A 21,682-nucleotide genomic window follows, 5' to 3' on the forward strand; every position below is an offset into this window, starting at 1 on the left:
TGCTTCTGGTAATGTGATAAAAAGATTTGCAAATGTTTAAAACAATTTCAGGAAGTTGATAATTCTTTGTGTTCGGGATGTACGAATTCAAGCAGATGTGAGTCCTACCCCGGACACTGCTAGGCCTTACAGTGAGAAAACAAAGAGAAGTACCATACCAACCAGCGATATTGAAACAACGAAGAAAGATTTTACCAAAATCATGGCCATTGCACAGGTATACTTAGTTTGAACAATATTTATTATAATAATGCACCTTATGACTTTTTACAAACAAATATGTTACAAGATACAATGAAACCCTCAACTAATAACCACCCCAGTTCTAAGACCATCCCACTATAAATACCAAGACCACTCCACTTTAAGACCAAGACTGCCCCACTATTAAGACCAATATTTTAAAGATGAGAATTTTACCAGAATATGGATTGGGATCAGTAGTCGTTTTTAATAGATTTTGACATCATCAAAACTCAGAATTACCTATCTTGTCACACAAGTGAAAAAGAAGTTTTTATTTATTTATTTTTAAAATCCCACTTCCCCCTTTCTTTTGTCTTCTTCGACTTCCATCTCATTTCTTCCCGATTTGGCAGCCCCTCCTATCTTTCAACTTCTTTTGCTGTCCACCTCCACAACCCAGTCCTTGTCTCCCCAACCGTGACAGGTGCTTGTCTCTTGTGACTATCTGTGCCACACACCTGCCATGTCCCATCAGCTTTTAGCTGTGGGCTTAGTCTGACTACTTTGGAGAGTGACAAGTGACAAATTAATGACACACCAAAGTGTCAGTATTTAGGATGGCATTTTTTTAGACCCACTTACTTTTGGGAAAGGGCCGATGTTCGATACGACAGAATTCCTAGATAAATCCCTGATAGAGCCATGTTTGTGTTGTGTCATAAAATAACAGACCTCGCCATTAACATAATTGAAGGGAGTGATTAATTGCTCCGCTGACTTAGGAGAGCCAGGACATAGCTCAGTGGTACATTGCTTGTCTGATCTAGGATCAATATCCCGTCGGTGGGTCCATTGGCCTATTTCTCGCTCCAGCCAGTGCTCCACAACTGGTGTAACAAAGGCCGTGGTATGTACTATCCTGTCTGAGGGATGGTGCATATAAAAGAACCCTTGCTGCTAATCGAAAAGAGTAGCCTATTAATTGATCCCTGTCATTGGGCTCATTGGGCTATTTCTCGCTCCAGCCAGTGCACCACAACTGGTACATCAAAGGCCGTGGTATGTGCTATCCTGTCTATGGGATGGTGCATATAAAAGATCCCTAGCTGCTAATCGAAAAGAGTAGCCTATGAAGTGGCGACAGAGGGATTCCTCCCTCAATATCTGTGTGGTCCGTAACCATATGTCTGACGCCATATAACCATAAATAAAATGTGTTGAGTGCATCGTTAAATAAACTATTTCCTTCTTCTTCCTTCTTCATCATGTTGTGTTGATGTATTACATATACGTCCCACTTTACATTCTTGTGGGATGTAACATTTTGATGTGAACCACAATATTTTTAATAATATGGGTAATGATAACATCTTTATTTTCCTTCAGGTGCTGGGCATCCGCATTGAGAATCTCACGGTGATGATACTGAACAAGGTGATCCCTTTCTGCTTGATACACATCGCAGTCCAGGAGATCTCTGCCGAGGGGGGATCCGAAAAGGATAAGTGGGTTTCTTCTTCTGATTGTCTGCATTTTCATATAATTACCTTTTGTGATGCCTAATAGCTGATGTGTATTGTTGTGCTTGGGTGTCGTTAAACATTCATTCATTCATTCATTCATTCATTCATTCATTCATTGTCTACATTTACTCACCCCTCCACTGCATGGTGCATGAACATAATATAATATACTGAGTCAAATTAAAACTTCACAATCTAAAATTTGAATAAAGTCAATGAGTGTTGAAAGCTGGTATTTTTCAGGAATAAATATTGTAATAGCAATGTCTACACTCCATTTGAAGCCCATCACAGCCCACGTGGCCCGATCCATTGAGGCAAAAGTGGTTTGACACATGCTACTGGTCACGTGACTACAATAGCACATGTGATTTCATCGTTACTTGCTCACAGTAGTCTGACACAACGAAAAAACACATTAAAATGATATTTGTTACGACCTGTTATGATGCCATGCCTCACAAATGTGCAGTGTTAACGTGCCGTCCGCAAGTTGCAAGTGGGAACGTCAGTAGCTGACGTTGCAAGGGCATTGGGTTGCAGTCGACAGGCAGTTTATTATCTGCGGATACGAGTACAACAAACAGGCACCACAGTTGATCACCCCCAACCGCGTAGACCACGTGTGATATCACAGGTAGATGACCATCATATTGTGTTACGTCACCTCCACAACCATTTCATGACAGCTATAGCAACCAGTAATGAACTTTTCAGACGTCGGGTGTTCGGGCAAATGATCTGAAATCAGCTGCCCATATGTTGGAACCATTTTGACACAATTTCTTCGACGTCAACGTCAACTGTGGGCACAATGCCACTTGCGATGGACTCGGAGGGAATGGAATAGAGTCGTGTTTAGCGATGAATCAATATTCACACTGCGATTTGCCATGGCAGGCAGAGGGTTTGGAGATGATGTGGAACATCATGCTCAGTGTTGTGTCAGTGAAGTTGACAGATTCGGAGGCGGACGTGTAATGGTTTGGGGTGCTTTCTGTAGAAATGGCTGTTCTCGACTTCTTGTCATCCGTGGCAACCTCAGCACTGCTGCATACCACTACCAGGTGCTGGCCCAGGAACTTGTGCCCATCATGGCAGCTCATGGTCCAGGCCTGATCTTTCAGCATGACAATGCTCGACCCCACACTGCTATCTTGACAAGGGATTGCCTGAGGAAAGCAGGCATCAATGTCATGAATTGGCCTTCAAGGTCGCCCGACCTGAATCCCATCAAGCACATCTGGGATGTGCTGGGAAGATGCCTGCACACACTCAGGAACCCTCCTTAGACTTTGCAGGAACTTGGTGCCTCATTAGTGGAACAATGGCGCAGTATCCCTAATGCAGTCTTTATACGCATCAGGCAGTCAATGAGGAGGCGTTGCCTTGCAGTTGTGGGTACACATGGAGGGCATACGCGCTACTGAACCTGTGATTTCATCAGACGACCCTGCTTGTGAATTACCATTTTGACTGTTTGTGGTTTTGACTAATGCTGTGAGTGCATCGAACAGATTTTTGATTCAACATTTATTCCTATTCTTTCTTCATCATACATCGTACAATAAAAAAAACCCCTTATTTCACACGTTCTTCTGTCGTATTTGCTAATTAGCCAAGATGAAACGGTTGTGAAGTTTTTAATTTAACTCAGTATATATTATAATTGTTTTAGTCTCCTACCGGTTCAGCCGAAGGGGAATATAGGTTCCATCTCCATCTGTCTGTCTTCCTGTCTGTCTGTCTGTCTTCATGTCTGTCTGTCTGTCTTCATGTCTGTCTGTCTTCTGTCTGTCTGTCTTCCTGTCTGTCTGTCTGTCTTCCTGTCTGTCTGTCTTCCTGTCTGTCCATCCGTCCCACTTAAGTTTTCCATATTTTTTTCACAATGCCTCAAAATATTGAAATGAAATTTTGTGTATAGCTTTATCATCAAGTTTGATTTTCATGGTGATTTACCCATTTTTTCAGAGTTGTGGCCCTTACTTCAGGGTAAAAATATAAAGTAAGCATTGCTTTTTGCCCTCACTCAATTATGAATTGTGTGATGTCACCCGCTTAACCCTCTTAGTTATTCTCTAAAGATTTCCTAGAGAAACATTATGCTACTGTGTGAACTTATTTAGTTATTACTTTTATGGCAACAAGGTTTAATCTTTACGTTTCAAAACAAAAGTTAATGGAATGTCAGATCACAGCAAATTAATGGGGTTTTTAAAGGGACTGTCCTGAGTTATAACATGTTTATGACTAACAAATCCTTTTTGATGACTAAAATTACATATTAAAAATATTTTTCTGTTTAGAATATCAGTGTCTGTATACAAACAAGGTGTTTGTAGTAATCCAAACCAAATTTTACCTTTGAATAATTTTGTATGTACAAAAAAAAGAAAAAAAAGAAGAAAAAAAAGAAATGAACAATGCATGCTAAAACATTAGCACACAATTGCAAACACATTGGATAACCACTGGTATTCTAAACAAGAACATAATGATATGTAATTTTAGTCATCAAAAAGACTCTGTTGGAAAAAACTTAAAATGGCTGCAAACTCAGGACGGTCCCTTTAAGAATGGTTGATAATAAATTTAGTTTTATTTTCAGTTAAAGTATTTGTTTTAAGTTGCAAATCTTTTGAACACTTGACCTTGACCTTAGAATGACATTGATACAGATTGAATAATTATAATGTCAGTTGAAAATTACTTCAGGTTTGAAAAAAAAAAAAAAAAAGCTGCTCATTTCATTGAAAAATACATATAAATATTTATTTAATTACAGCTTTCTGTTTTCTGCGACTCTGAATGGATTGAGCTGCAAAGCATTGCGGAGTATTGATGGGGTTAGTATAGTGACACCATTTTCTGTACTCATTTGTTTTGGGTGTCATTTGCCCAATTTTCATTTCCCATGTTAATAAACATGAAACAAAAACATAATTCATATATATAAGGATTAATCTGGGGTTTTTTAAGAAAGGTTCTTATGTATTTTTTTTAATATTAAATCTCTGTATGAGATTGCTGTTCTAGTGTAGACCTTTGCACAATATTTATTTTTATTTCAGGAAAGTGACAGTAGTTCACCAAGATGTCTGGGAGAATTGTCTGTTAGTTTGAGTGCTGATGTAACAACAGACAAGGCCGATCCATCTAAACTCCGTGTAAGAGTTCCCTTACAAGAATTAATTTTATTAAGCATTGGAAATGGTACAGATAAATATTAAAAGCCGCAGACCTTAGTTTCAACCTGTATTAAACTTACTATTTAGTGAAACAGTTGTAAAAAATGGCTTCAATAGTGAAAAATATTGTTTTAAAAACTACTGTCTGTCATTTTAAATTATTTTTATTATTTCATTCGTTTTATTGAAAGGCTAAGTATTTTAAGAATGAACAGTTTTATAAAACATTTTAATATTTAAAAGGAACAATGATTAGTTGTGTAAAACTAGGATGTGTTAGTTTTTTAAATAAAGATTGTAAGGATTGTTTTATATTGAAAACTAAACACTAGCTTATTGGAACTGAACAAATGAAATTATTGTATAAGCAAACATTTCTATGTTTTTATATATATATATATATATATATACAGTCAAACCCGCTTATTTGCATACCCTCGGTGCTGCTCGATTTTGTGCAATTAACCGGGTTAGTCGATTAACCGATAGAGTACCGACTTTCACTTTGTAACAGCCATCCAACTACAAAGTGGCATGGGAGACAGTCTAGCATAATGCGGTACTTCATACCGGAACTATTACAGTTAACACATGTCACATGCAGTTAGATATATATAAATGTAAAAAAATATATCTATCGATATATATAATTAGCATGGCATTTTTGTTTTAATCTGCCAGACCAGAAATCATTTTCTAAAAAACCAACAACGTCCGTCACTGGGCGTCGTTTTCTAAAAACACAAACTGGCGTCGTTTTCTAAAAACACAAACTTTGTGCATTAAAAAAAAACCCACTGACCATCCACTAGTGTAAACAAAGTGTATTAGCCATGTAGTTAATGAGATAAACTTGAAACAACAGAACCATCAAAAAGTTCACGTTTCATCGGTGCACGTGTTTACAAAATGACGTCAGTTTCCGGAATTACCGGGCTGTTGATTGACCGAATAGAATTACGTGAACTTGTATGCATTTGCTGGTATGGTGTTCTTTCCATCCCAAAAGATACGGCAAGCTTTGGTATTATTTGTGATCCCCAAATAATGACTTTGCTATAGTTAAGCAATTAAAGTTAAGCTCGGCTAGTGAGTCGTTATCAGTTCCAGCAGTCTGCATTGCATGCATGACCGGTCTAACACAATTGACTGACCTTCATGGTGAGGTCCGACTGATTGGTGTCTAACAATATAGCAGAAACTTAGGGACGATCCATAAATAACGGTCTTTGTTATGTTTGTTTTTTTGACGACCTCCCCCACCAGTCTTTTTTTTTTCCGCTACATTTTCCGGGAAGCAAGTGATAAATCGTTTCTTTTGCGTTTAACAGATATAGCGTACACTGCATCTAATGAATAAGTGAACAACAACCCTTTCTCGGTCACATTTATTAAAAACATAACCGCCTAGGACGATTGATCTGTAATCTTTTAATTATTAACAAGGCTTCTCAACATAACGTAATAATTGATACAGAACAATGATTGCCCTGAACACGTCAATCGAATAGGGCCTCAATAGTTGAGTGCGCATGCGTACAAGCGCACAGGCGGTACTTCTAAAAATAATAGTCGGAGAGTTACTTGTTATTGAGATGGCCTCTGATTAACAGCAATATATTGCAAACAAAACATTAGGTCTTAGGTTTATTCAACTTAATTATGTCATTCTTAAATCTTGTAGTCGGGTATTGTGATTCGCCAGTAGTAACGTGCACACCATCTCATTTGCATGTCACACGTCGACTCTGTAAACAGCGATTACACTTACAGTCGGCTTACCACACAGTGAGCTCAAACAAAACAGATTAATCGGTGATTTATTTGAGTTTTTTTGCCAAAGTTTGATAGACATTCTCAGTCATTTGTGACATTAATTTAGCACCAAAAAAAACAAAAAAATCGTTATTTATATGTGCAAATAACCGATATATAGCCTGTAGTCTGTGCAATTAACCGGATGTTTTGTAGTGTTATAAGGGCAAATGGTTCCGTGTTGGGTGAAAATAGTCGATTAACCGAATTATGCTATAAACCGATGTGCAAATAAGTGGAGTTGACTGTATATATTTGTTTTTGTGATTATGTGGTGTGCCTCGTTAATTATAACTTGACTTTGACACAGATATTTGTGCTACTTTCTTTTTCAGAAAATTAAACTACTTGTTACTAAACCACAGATGATGATAACAGAAGGTACTAATGCTTTGGGTTTTCTTTTCTGTTTTATTTATAACTCTAAACATGTAATATAAAGATATTAATAGTAAAAATATCACAATTTAAATGATTTTGTGTATTATGTCCTTTAAGGTATCAATATCATTTTATATATTTTTGTTTATAATACCAGTGCTATTAGATACCTTTTGGGGATAAATATTGTACAGTTAAGTAAATATAACTTGAGATCTTTAATTATTGGTAATGTACAAAATCCATAAAAACTGTTCTCAATGTCTAAATCTGTTTTCTTTTTTGTAGGATTTTTGCAGAATTTGCAGAATATTCATTCCAAACTTGCAGTATCAACTATGGATGTTGATTCATCTGGTAAGAAAGTTTGTTTTGTTTAACAACACCACTAGAGAACATTGATTTATTAATCATCGGCTGTTGGATGTCAAACATTTGGTAATTTTGACATATAGAGAGGAATCCCGCTACATTTTTGTCAATAGTAGTAAGGGATCTTTTATATGCACCATCCCATAGACAGGATAGCACATATCACGGCCTTGGATATACCAGTCGTGGTTCACTGGCTGGAACAAGGAATAGCCCAATGGGCCCACTGATGGGGATCGATGCCAAACCGACCATGTATTAAGCGAGTGCTTTACCACTGGGCTGCATCCTGCCCAATCTGGTAAGAAGTAAATTGTGCATTGTAACTATCTTCAAAACCTTTTCTTAAACAGGGCCCAACTGGAAATAACTTTATTGTTGCCAATCTGTAGATATTTTAGAGTATTTCCCTAAACATTATTAAAAAGTGGCTATAAAGAAAATGTTGGTATTCAAATAATAAATGTATAAAATTAGAAATTGGCTAATTTGGCAATGGGCATGGTGAACCATGCTTAAGTGCTGTTCACAGTTATCACATTTAATATAAAACACTACATAATGTATTCATATAAAATGTCATATAATTAAATAAAATCATGATTTTATTTCCAAAAAATTATTTAGTGCATAAAATATTAATATTATTTGAGTTAGTTTTCTTTTCTGCTTTAATTGCTGGTATCATGCATTAATAATAAATTTTATTTGTCACCAATGGGATATAAATAATGATGAAGTACTTTCATAAAAAAAAAAGTCATACATGATCATTTCTATTACTATTTCAGTTGGTTCACATTTCATATATTTCAAAATCTTTGGGTATATTTATGATTCACTGATGTTACCTCGTCTTCTACTTCATGCTGACAATTGTTTGCATTTAACACTACATTTTTGGACAGAAAACGGCAATTAGTTTACGCATTCATGGTTCCACATGACCCGCACTCATTCAAAAGCATTGTATGTGCAATCTGTGCAGCCCTGTCTAACCCAAGAAAGTTAATCTGTTTTCTTTATTTACAGTTGTGAAAGAACCATCCAAGAAATTTGACATAAAAAAATTTGAACATCTTGTAAGTATTGTTAAAGACACAAACGTGCACCAGTGGTGATGCCATAAATTATTCTCCCAATCATCTAATATAGTACAAACTAGCCTCTATTAAGCAGCCAACCATCCTGCAAGATGACTTTTTGATTATTTTAATTTAGGTGATGAAAATAACAGGTTTGAAAGTGAAAAAAGTGAGTTGGGGGTGGGGGAGACCCACCACCAACGTTATTCAATTTTTTTTTTTTAAATTGCTGTTTAAATTATTGTCGCCAGAAACATAGGTGATGTCAGGGTTGGGGAGCACGGAACATCACCTCACAATGTCAGTCCACAGTAAAAAGAAGAACAGCACTTTTTCAAATTGTCTTTTTATAGGCACTTGTCTGTTGGCCAATCCCAAATTTGATCAGCAAATAAATATTGTTTAAACCAAATTGTCTTTTTTTAAATTTTATATCAATATTTACACGCTACAGGACAAAGGCATACACACACAGACATTCATCCACTAATTATCAAAATGCATTGTAACATTAATTTTATATCAATATTTACACGCTACACAAAGGCATACACACAGAGACATTCATCCACTAATTATCAAAATGCATTGACATTTTATATCATCATCCACTAATTATCAAAATGCATTGTAACATTAATTTTATATCAATATTTACACGCTACAGGACAAAGGCATACACACACAGACATTCATCCACTAATTATCAAAATGCATTGTAACATTAATTTTATATCAATATTTACACGCTACAGGACATAGGCATACACACACAGACATTCATCCACTAATTATCAAAATGCATTGTAACATTAATTTTTTAAATCTCAGTGTTTTTCTTTGTTGACTGCACTACTAGTGAATATGATGACAAACTATTATTATTATTTTTTTTTTTTTTTTTCCTTTTTTTTTTACCTTACTTCAAGATAGTTGTGAACAAATATGAACTCCAAAATATCTATTAATTAATAAAACAAGCGATTTATATTCTTTCTACATTTAATATTAACTTAATTTTTATGGATAGGTTATATAATAAGTACACATGTAGTATATGTATGTTTTGGAATTTGTTTATGGTTTGTATTCTGACTTGTTTTTATTTAATTTTTAATGTTGAGCCTGTAACTAGATTATTTAAGAACATTACTGACTGTAATTGAGCTTTCAACTGTTTACTAGATATTTACTTTCTTTTTCAGCAAGAACTTAAGATCGACTTCACTAAGCTAAACCTGAAAATTTTGAGAGAAACAAAACACAGGTATTGTAACATTTTTAAAAACAATTTTTCTGTTCTGTAGTAAAACAACATAGTTAAATAACAAATTACCATATATTGCTGTGTATTAGCCGACTTTTGAAGTCTAGAAACACTTTCCAAAAGAAGAGAGTCTGCTTATACACGGAGGCAACAAATTGGAGTATAAAATTCCGATCGAAATTACGCCCGACCGCGACTTATAAATTTTGATCAGACCCTTAGCCTTTCACAGATTATGTAACAATAATTTGTGCACAGTATAAATAAAACACCCCATCATGCAGTTTTTTGTTCTTGAATGCATTATAAGTTTGATGAATAATACATTTTTTTTTACTTGTTTTATTGTCATTTCAATGGTAAAAACGTATTCTTTCCAACTGTCCGCCATCTTTGTTTGACTTGTGCTGGGACCAGTCTTTCACATAGCAAATTTAAGATACTAAACGGTGTTTTTTCTTCAAACAAGTATTATATTTCTAATATTATTGTTTTGTTGGTAGGGTGCATTAAACTGTAAAGTAATACCATAAATAAATTAAGCTCATTATTAACATTACCGACTGAAAAAACATAACATGAAGTTCAGGATGATAATTACTCCCATAATTGTCACAAGACCATACCATATACAGTGAACAGCTGCAGTTACGGACTGCATGATCTTTTGTTTCCGGGGGGGGGGGGGGGGGGGGATTAAACATGCATCAATGATTTTACTTTTTGCTGTCCAGTGAATTAATTAATTACTTGTGTGCATTGATATGTTGTTACAGCTTGAATTATTTATTTTTCTGTTATGCTTTATCAGTTCTAAATTATTTTTCATGGCATGGTAGATGTTAGCATTGCTGCATTGACTGCGATCGCGATTACCGTTTTTGTAATAATTAAAGGGAAAACAAATATAATGAACAAAAAAAAGCACAAGTCAATTTGTCAACAGTATTATTGAAATTGATACAACATACAACTGGACAAAAGATGACTTCGGCTTATACACAAGGCCGATGATTTTGTACTAGATATTTAGGGTCAAACTAAGAGGTCGGCTTATCCAAGGAGTCGGCTAATACACGGCAATATACGGTAGGGGAAAAAACGTAACATTTAGTTTGTGGATTTTGACAGTCATGATACAATTTAGTGGTTAATAAGTATTTATGTTGCATTTTACCTATGCAGGACTCCTTTTTCCTTCATTCTCTTGGTCTGGATGTCTTTCTGTTGCTCTTCTTTTTTTCATTTTGGGCTATTTCTTGTTCCAGCCAGTGCATCACAACTGGTATATCAATGGCCGTGGTATATGCTATCCTGTCTTTGGAAAGGAAGGAAATGTTTTATTTAACGATGCACTCAACCCATTTTATTTACGGTTATATGGCGTCAGATATATGGTTACGGACCACACGGATATAGAGAGGAAACCCACTGTCGCCACTTCATGGGCTACTCTTTTCAATTAGCAGCAAGGGATCTTTTATATGCACCATCCCACAGACAGGATAACACATACCACAGCCTTTGATATACCAGTTGTGGTGCACTCGCTGGAATGAGAAATAGCCCAATTGTCTTTGGAATGGTGCATATAAAAGATCCCTTGCTTCTAATGGAAAAATATAGCAGGTTTCCTCTACAAATGTTTTGAGACCCATTAGCACATTTTCATATACTTACCCAATAGCCGATGTGTATTTTTGTGCTGGGGTGTCGTTAAACATTCATTCATTCATTCATGATTAATAGATAAATATGCTTTAGTGGTGACATCAAACAAAACAAACTTTTAACAAATGTTTTCTTGTTCCCCCCAAGCCATTTTCACTTTATGCTTTAGTTTTGGTCATAGATGATTTTGCAAGTCTTTTTAATACAATAGTAAAGGTTATCAGAGACCTGGCCCCATACTTATAAACCTTAAAGTCTAGACTTTAATAAAGTCCAGACTTTAACGTCATGGCAACGCCATTCAAATAGCATTACGTTAAAGTCTGGACTTTATTAAAGTCTAAACTTTAAGTTTTATAAACACGGGCCCTGATGAACCAAAGGTGTCAATTTGAGCAAAATGTAATTTCTTCTTCTTTTCTTTTCACAACATTATATAAAAAATTAAAGTTAAGAAAAACAAAATCCTAACCACCCACTTTTAATTAAAAATGGTTAGTAAATTCAGCAAATGTATATTTAAAAATTAAAAGATGGCCTTATTCATAATCAAATAACCTACATAAAAATTGTGATGCATGCTGGGATAAATTTGTGAAATATTTGGTTTTTCTCATTGCAGAAGCCTATCCATTTCCATGAAACTGTTCCATGTGGGCCTGACTAATCGCACCAGCGAAGACTACTCACCAGACATTGCGTGCAGTGTTATGTTAGAAGGTATTTCATAATTGGTTGTATTACAGGATCCGTACTCATAAACGTACTTAAGTCAAAGTAAGTTACTTAACTACTTAAGTCACGTACAAGTGGTATTCAGTATACTACTTACCTAATGCATCACATTTACATTGATACTTAGTGTTTTCGCCAGGATATTTGTTCAAAGGGATTACCACAACAATTTATAACATGAACTTGTTTGAATTTGACCCTTTCCAATGTGTTGGCACAGAGACAAACGATGGAAAAAATCAAAATAAAATGTGATTAAGACTTTAGCATATTTATGTATCATACTAACAAATGTATGATACTTAAGTCATTTTATGAATTTCAACTTTTTAAGTATGATGACTAGTTTAGTATAATACTTAGGGTTTAAGTATACTTAAGTTATGAATTTTTATGAATTCGGAGCCTGGCCACCAAAGTAATAAACAAAATAGGGTTTTCTGTGCAGGTGGCCATTTGTGGAGAGGGAAGGAGGGATCTAACTCATTCAGTAGAGAGGTCACGTTAGATGGTTGTGTCGTAGGATTGAACCTCATCAGTGGACCCATTCTCTGATTGGGGTTTTGCCGCATTCCAACCAGTGTCCCACATCATATATATATATACATACTGTGATACGTGCTGTCTTGTCTGTGGGAAAATGTATATAAAAGACCCCTATCTACTACTGGAAAAATGTAGCAGGTTTCCTCTGAATACTGAGTCAAAATGACCAAATATTTAACATCCTGTAGCCGATGATTAATAAATTAGTGTGCTCTAGTGGTGTCATGAAACAAAACAGACTTTGAACTTTATTTGTGGAGAGAGAGTGGTTAAGTATTCATGAAAAGAGAGAAACACTAAAAGTTTGAATTTGTATTCAGGTGGTTTATAGCAGGTGCAACAATGCCAGTATCCTTGGATAAATATGAGTTTTAATATGTTTAACAAATCAAATTTTATTGTTTGTGTGTGTGCACACTTACAGATGTGCTTTATATATGCTGTATACAAATACTGTATAACTGGAAATGTTTGTAGTCTAAAATATCTGTGGTTTGACGACTCAAACATTTAGAATCTTCTTGTTAGTATTTATGTATTTTACTGTACAGAATATCATAATTTGTTGACATGAATACACTACATTCCCTTGTAGTTTTCTGTGATCTATGCGATACAATATTGGTTAAAATTGTCAATTAATCATTTTCATAGAATTATTTCATATTTTCAGATATTTTTAAGGTTTTATATTTTTTTACCCTCGAAACACACGGAAATGATAACTCACAGAAATGTCTGTTTATACGGTGCAAAGTAAATTATTAATTGAACATTATTATATAAATCCAATAATTATTTTTCTTATTTTGATGAATCATTTATTACTGATAAAAAATTCAAAATGAGTTATTAATCAGGGCTTCTAGGTTATGGTAGCCCCACTCCCATGACTAGTGATATTCAATGATTAGCTACTAAATAAATACTATTGCGATGGCTAGTGAAAAAAAAGCAGTCAAATGTTACAATTAACTTAATTTTGTAAATGTTAATATCCAGCCCCTACCCCAACCCCCCCAATGTTAGTGTTTTTAAAATTTAAGCTTTATCTCCTTTAGGTGACATATCTGATTATTACTATTACATGTATTTAGTAAAATTGTATTAACTTTAGTAAAGTAGGGCTAGTGAATTTTTAAATCATGGCTAGTGCATTTTTAAAATCACTGATCCCATGGGGAGTGGATTTTATACAAATTCTAGATGCCCTGTAAATATAACTGATTAATTATACAGAATAATTTTATAATAGGGTACTGATTTAAGTTTGTTAACTATTCAGTGCCATCTTGTTTTTTCTAGAATTCTATACCAGCTCACCACAAGCACAATTTGCGGGTCTAACCAAGTTACATGTGAAATCAAAGGTAAAGGTCAATATTGTTTTGTTCATGATGGTATTACTGTAATGAAGGGGCAGGATTTAGCTCAGTCTGTTGAGTGCTAGCTTCAGGTGCTTGCGTCGCAGGATCGAACCACCTCTGTGGATTCATAAAGCCGATTTTTCCCCCCCGTTCCAAACAGTACACCACAACTGGTCAAAGGCATGTGCTTTCCTGTCTATGGGAAGTGCATGTAAAAGATCCCTTGCTGCATTAGGAAAAATGTAGCAGGTTTTCTCTGATGACTATGTGTCAGAATTACCAAATGTTTGACATCCAATACCTGATGATTAATTAGTGCTCTAGTGGTGTTGTTAAACAAAACAAACTTTTTATTACTGTAATGTACATGGATATAACCCAGACCTTTAAGAAATGGACATTTGCAGAATGAATGCATTATAAAACCTTTTGTTTGTACATTCATTTAAGAATTGGTTAATTCTTGTAATTTGGTTACATATTTTAGAAATAGTATGTATTTGAGTATATATTTTCTAGCATTGAATACAGTTAAACATCAAAACTTCTCTAAACCAGAACCTCTGTATACCGCAATTCCTTTAAAAGTGGACATTTTTTACAGTCCTTTTTTAAATATCCGTGCAGAATATAACCTCTCTAAACCAGATACCCCTTAATACCAGACGTTTTACTTGGTACCTAGGGTGTCCGGTTTATAAGGGTTTTACTGTAGTATTGTTTGAGTAAACTTCATTGATTATTGAGTTGCATCAGAATTCAAAAGTGACAAAACTTAGCATGTATTGTTGGAGTGTGGCCTATTAGTGACATCACCTTGATACATCCTTAATTAAATACAACAGACATTGTCACAGATTCAAGTTTAAAAACTAAAATACATAAACATTATCCAACATGTAATACATAAAAAAATATTATTAATAATTTTTAAATATAAACACAAATATAGTTTGTCTGGAATGGAATAATTTTATAGCCCATCCTGGCAGCCATTAAATTTAATTTTAAATTACATTTTTTCTTTAATAAGAAAAGGAAAAGTATCTAAACATAGGTGACTGTATAATCCAGCTACTTGCAGAAAAGTAGTGCAAGTGGAGGTGTGTGTGTGGGGGGGGGGGGGGGGGGGGGGGGGGAGAGCTTAATTTTTGTTTTATTCATTGAGATATGAATGCAAAAACAATCCAGTGCCATTCAGTCAATTAGATTGCTCTAAACTGTATAAATGCAAGAAATGTTTTATTATTCTATCATATTCAGCTAATACAAATGATTGTAGGATAAATATATTTTATGTTGTTTTTTGCTTTGTTAATCAGTTGCTGGGTGGAGGTATTGATGTGAAGATATCATCGGTGGGCGGCTTCTTCCAGTATCACCACGAAGAAGTACAGTACTGGGTGCTGGTGTTTAAGAACATCGGTCTAGGACAGACCAGGAGCAGTAAACTGGTGGAGACTAAACCAGACCAGCCCAAAGAGTAAGTGATCATGGATCTGAAGGAAGTGATCATGGATCTGAAGGAAGTGATCATGGATCTGAAGGAAGTGATCATGGATCTGAAGGACAAAGTCTAGTTGTTTAGTGTGTGGTTTAACTTAGGACAGGATGTAATTTAGTGGTAAAGCATTGTCCTCTTTATGAGAAAGTGCATATAAAAGGTCCTTTATTGCATTTTTCATTTTCTTTTATACTTATTTTCGTGCTTCTAGTTCAAGTATGCTGTGCCGGACACACACCTGAGCTATCTGGCTGGGGATTTTCGAAGCTATCTTAGTGCTATAAAATTGTAAAACCATTGTAGGCTATGACAGAACACATCATAATAATGTCATAGCTTACAATGGTTTTACAATTTCGTAGTGCTAAAATAGCTTAGAAAATTATGGGTGACAGAGAAATTGGTTTAGTGGCTTTACACCTACTCACTGAGTCGTTAAACTTGTTCTGAGTAGGAGTCGGTACTGGGATGTGATACCAGTGCCTACCAGCTGTAAGTCAGATGGCTTAACCATTACACTATGGAGACTGGTGCGTTTGCGGTTTTCAAAAAGAGTAGCCTATGTATGGTAGGATGTTCACTATCGCTTTCTCTAGCCAACCAAGTGTCAAAATAACCATATGTTAGACATCGGATAGCGATAGCTTAAAATGCGTTGAGGTGTCATTGAACAAATGTCGCTTTCCTTTCGTTAAGCGGGCTTTAAATAGGGAGTAAAACATGGCCTGTTGTTATTGTTTAATAATAGCAGGCCCAAAGAAATAGGTCCTGATAAAAAAAAGGCCTGTTGGAAATAAAGACAGCACAGGGTGAGGTAAGGATTTGGGAGGTTGTGAGGAAAATTGGGATGTTTTTTTTCACAGTTCCTCAAAATATTGATCTGAAATTTTGTGTGTAACGTTACCATGTACTGTTACAGATCAGATTTAATTTCTATGGCAATTTACTCATTTTTGACAGATCGAACTGCTGTTTTGTATAATAGTTGATGACTTTGGGTATTGACATGTTGATAATTATAATGTACTCGTAAATATGTAGCTCCCAATAAAAAGTACTGGTCCATTTCTTATGCTTGTATGAAAAGTCGTCATATGAAAAAGGTATGTGTTCATGTAACCTCTAACGCATTTGCAATGTTTTGTTAATACTGCAAACAAAATCCACATTTACACTAATCTTCTTCAAACATTATGCCATGCTGTATGTAGCCAAATTCCAAAAGCATGCTTTTTTATTTCACAGCTCACCTATATTCTCTTACCTGGAAGATAAGAAGCTGAGTGTTGTAATTTTACTCACCAACATGACATCTATGATTTCCATGGCGACATGTTCAGGTTTTCATCTGGGACTGCAGAGGTGCAAGCTGACTTCAGTAGTTAATCCTGGCATGAAAGGTATGACATACACTGAACTCCAATCAAAATGCTTGCCTCGTCACATGTAGGGCTTCCACAAGTTCAAAATATTGGACATTAGTACTCAAAGGTCAAACTCGACCCGGACCCGAGTACCCGACACTAGGTGATAATGAGACTAAGGAATAAAGTTAAATAGCATTATGCATCTTAATTCCAGCACTGGACATGGATGCCAAATCATGCCATTGTATTATATTATGCCTGTAATATAACTTGCTGCAATCATATGGCAAAATAACGTAAAAATATAATAAATGAGAATGTTCTTCCTTGCACAGTGCTTGAACCTTAATTGGATATAGGCACGTTAATATGTTACCCTATCCTATCCAATTCCATGCACGAGTACTCGAGTCCTGTGAACAGACTTGAGTCTTGCTAAACTCGGCCCGTGCCAGAGTACTAGAGTGCTCATGGAGACGTTACTGTAGAATACTTTATTTTCGCTGGATCGAATTTTCGCGATTTAATGAAAATGGATCAATTCTCGAACATTTATTTTCGCGAATCCCCCAACCCCCATCAATAAAAAAACGACGAAGTACAATAATTTTGTTTTAAAAATGGAACTTAGTTTTGCCAGTTGTTACGCTAATCTGTAGAACTAATCCTACATGTACACACGAGTGCTATACACAGTAGAGATCTGCTGTAATTAAACTGAAACCATAAAACAATAGTTTTCCTGCTTTAACCAATCAAGACTTTATTGTTTACAAGTTAATAAGCTTACAGAAGGTGCTTACCACATGCAGTTTTTCCTAATCCTTATAATTGTTATAAAAACAAAAACCGAAAACAAACGAAACGAAATTTGAAGGCACAAGCTACTAGTACTCAGTAACTTAAGTTTGATTGAAACAATATTTATTGCCGTCAAAATACTAGTTCAAAACGGTTTGCGATTGGCTAACAGGCAAAACCTTTAGAGTAAAGTAGCGACGTGTACTATGAGTATAGTACACGGTCTGTACATTCATTTCGAAATATCTGCATTGATAAAGTTCTAAAATGTCGTTGTTAAAGCGGCTGAACACAGTTCAGAAACCAAAATTATCAGGTTTACCAAATCCTAAAGAAAACCCATTCATGCCCAGTGGCTTATTCGTGCACATGATGCTATGAAACGAAAAACAGATTGAATACGAACAGGTTTCAGACTTGCAGGCCTTTGCGAAAAATAAAAATAAAATTGTGAAACATCTGAACTTAGCCCAGTCTGGATTTTTTCACTTCCACATTTTGAATATACTGTGATAATGCATGTTTACTTCTGTCGTTGAACACGTGTAGACTCTGTCCGATGAACTGATCGCTAGCACATGCGAAGGAAAACAGCATAAAGCTTTTTAGTGTTAGTATTGTTTTATTATCATGTATGTACTTATCATCATGTTCTTGATTTAAAGTTTTAAACAGCTTTTGTGTTTTGTAGTTTGTTCCGTGACAGGAGGGAGCACCGCTTTGTTACTACTAGCCTTGTACATCAGAAACTAATGTGGTATAGTTGAACGAGACTACATATTTTTTTTCTTTTTTGTCGGCCTTTATTTTCGCGTGGAATATATTTTCACGAATTTCATTCACACGCGAAAAATGCAAAAATAAAGTATTCTACAGTATTAGGGCTATCGCATGCATCTACCTCATCATATGATACATAACCTGTGATACGATATGTATCACGATACCTGATTCATGGTGTTTTCACTGAAAAATAAGAAGCCGAAGCTTGGGTGAAGTGATTTAAAAATAAGAAATTGATAAAAGTGAATCACTGATTTAACACGGTTTTAATGTGGAGACACCACATCATAGACATATTAACATAGGCAGGCACATATTCTGTGCTTTTCCTTGAAGGAAATAACTTGTCAGTAAGTACGTCTCAGTATGAAATGATGTTGGTAATTAATATGAAATTGAAATAGGATTCGATACACAAGCATTAGTATTATATATCGGATCATCAGCAACAGTATCGTTATACATTAATGCATTGGTGTATCGTGACATGCCTATAAGTTATGTTAATATATAGTAGGTAAAGCTCTCTGATTTGTTTTCTATTTTGACACAGAGAGCAGTTGCTCTTCTACATAATTTCATCATGACATTATTTGTATGCGTTTACCATAGTTTGACACCCAATAGCTGATGTATTTTTCGTGCTGGGGTGTCGTTGAACATCTATTTATTCTACATAATTTCAGGAGAGCCTCACCATCGATTTACAAACCATAAGCACTGCAATGATTTATGTGTTGTTAAATGAAAGTCAAGTTTAAATTTTATTATTATTCCTAGGTTGGTTGTCCTCAAAGTCAGTGGATGAAGAAGTGATAATATCACCAGACATATCCATTGAGCTCGAGATAGACGGGGTACATGTGTCTCATGCTGACACTAAAGTCAGTGTGCTCAGTCAGGATAAACACTACTGGGACCACGTTCTCTATATGGGACTCTTGTTACTTAAGGTAACTCACCACTTCACAAAAATGTATCAAGGATTTTTCAGCAGGGTCCCGTGTCTGATGGAGTTGAGAAAAATTAGCACTATTCAGTCATAATTTGGATTTTCCTTCAATTTAGCCCCACCTCTGACCTATTGCACTTTTCTCTCTTTCTAAGTGAACTGTTTCCAACATTCCAATAGCTGATTGGCTGAAAAATATTTCATAATACCAAGAGCATCTCTTCTGGTCATATGATATCTACTTTGTTCTTGCATCTTTGCTCTTATGGTCCAAGTTTTCTTATAGTTTTTTTAGGCTATTTAATGATGTTAAACAGACATAATAAAAACAAAATGTACACATGAAATGTGGAATTTCTGATGCCACTTGCATTTATGATTGGTACCACAGAATGCCTGGATAAACCCATGTTCTAGTCTGTACCATCCTTAAAAAAATAGTTTTTATTATTATTAGCATGATCGACCAGTTTAGTGGTCCATGTTGAATTTTATTTGTGTTATTTAAAATTTTTTCTCAAAGTGATATCTCATGGGCTTAGGAAGTTTTATCACAGAAACTCTTCTGTTGTGAGTTAGGGTGATTTTCACAAGTTTGTCAGTACTACAAGATCCCTTTCACCAGGCTTTCTACCAGAAAATAATTTAAGGCTATGTAATAAAAATTAAACAAATAATAAGTACTCCTACTAGGTGGTTATGGGTTTGAAATCTTTTGAAATTGGACACTGCATTTTCATATACTTTACTAACTATAATCTTTGACAGATTCACTAACTATAATCTTTCTAAAATTATTAAAATGTATCTATTAATTTGCAATATTTTAGGGTACGTAATTTCACCCTGCATACCCTCTGGCAGAAACCCTGCTTTCACTGATATGGAAAATGTAGTAGATTTTTTTCTGAAACCTGTGTCACAATTACTGAATGTTTGACATCTAATAGCTAATAATTAAATTTCTGTTACATTCATTACAGTTTAACGTCATTTCATTGGTCCAGTTGGAGCAACAGGAGTTTGTTCATTTCTTGATGAACATAAAAATTACATCATCAGGGAGTGTCATATCTGATTACATCTAATTACGTCATTTTATATGGACAAGTTGTCTTATTGAGCATTATTGTTTATGAACTAAAAATAATTAAAAATAAAGGATGAATTTTTTTTTTTTTTATTAGTAAGTATGTTTTAAATTTAATATAATGATTGTCTGTTATTTCTTTTACATTCATCTGGGCATGATAAAAAAAAATCATCCACAAACTTATTTGAGAACGGCTTTATGATTCACACAGTTTGCAGATAAAAAATTTTGTTCATACTCTGATGAACATGAAAGAAATAACAGACAATCCTTGAGAGGCGTTAAATACAATTACAACCCTTGCAATTGCCCACGGCATTCGGCAATTAGTCGTATACACATACGAATAGAGTCGTTATGACAAATCAAGTAATTAATGTTCTCCAGTGATGTCGTTAAAACCTCCAAAACAATGTTTTACTTTAATTCAGATAAAGAAACGTGATGGCGTGTTGAACGTGGATGCCTTGACCGACAACCTCCAGCTGGAGTGGTCGACGAGCACGATGAATGTGTTACTCAGTCTGACTGGCGCTATGAGTAAGACACAGCTACCTCACAAAACACAGCCGCCACCTCCTGATCCTGTTGCTCCTACTGCTCCTGCTGCTCCGACAGCTGTATTGGCCAAACCATCGTGGATCAAGCGTTATGCTGCGGTAGTCAAGTGGGACATTTCCAGTCTTAATGTATTCCTGTGCAATAATCACAAAGGTATGGTTTTTGTCATAATGCAGTGCTGAGGAGTGGTAATGTAATAGTTACGGTATTCATTAGCAGAAACATATATTATTTTATCCTATAACTCACTTATGATATTCATGTCAAATATCTATGCGATAATTTAGTGTATTAACTCGTGTAATAATGTTATACAAATTTAAAGGTATATGCATATTTGCTAGGTCTCTAGGTAATAATGTGTTGCTATCAGTGGGTCACAAGCCAACAAGACCTGTATATACCTGAGTGTAACATTTTTCATAAGATTTAGTTAAAATGCATGATTCCAAACTAATTTGTGCTAATCATGATGTCATATTATT

General features: G+C 35.2%; 1 protein-coding gene across 1 annotated transcript in view; it reads left to right on the forward strand.

The window, feature by feature from the left end:
- Positions 1 to 21,682, forward strand: part of LOC121368930 (protein KIAA0100-like) — an 83,111-nt gene that overhangs the window by 9,474 nt on the left and 51,955 nt on the right. Inside the window, exons 4-17 of the mRNA XM_041493692.1 lie at positions 52 to 217; positions 1,573 to 1,691; positions 4,495 to 4,555; positions 4,781 to 4,876; positions 7,048 to 7,093; positions 7,382 to 7,450; positions 8,498 to 8,547; positions 9,756 to 9,817; positions 12,111 to 12,208; positions 14,075 to 14,139; positions 15,459 to 15,619; positions 16,886 to 17,040; positions 19,372 to 19,544; positions 21,068 to 21,350. Coding sequence (XP_041349626.1) covers positions 52 to 217; positions 1,573 to 1,691; positions 4,495 to 4,555; positions 4,781 to 4,876; positions 7,048 to 7,093; positions 7,382 to 7,450; positions 8,498 to 8,547; positions 9,756 to 9,817; positions 12,111 to 12,208; positions 14,075 to 14,139; positions 15,459 to 15,619; positions 16,886 to 17,040; positions 19,372 to 19,544; positions 21,068 to 21,350 — 1,604 coding nt within the window. The remainder of the gene's footprint in view (positions 1 to 51; positions 218 to 1,572; positions 1,692 to 4,494; positions 4,556 to 4,780; positions 4,877 to 7,047; positions 7,094 to 7,381; positions 7,451 to 8,497; positions 8,548 to 9,755; positions 9,818 to 12,110; positions 12,209 to 14,074; positions 14,140 to 15,458; positions 15,620 to 16,885; positions 17,041 to 19,371; positions 19,545 to 21,067; positions 21,351 to 21,682) is intronic.

The sequence above is a fragment of the Gigantopelta aegis genome, chromosome 3 (genome assembly GCF_016097555.1).
Source record: "Gigantopelta aegis isolate Gae_Host chromosome 3, Gae_host_genome, whole genome shotgun sequence".
Lineage (NCBI taxonomy): Eukaryota > Metazoa > Mollusca > Gastropoda > Neomphalida > Peltospiridae > Gigantopelta > Gigantopelta aegis.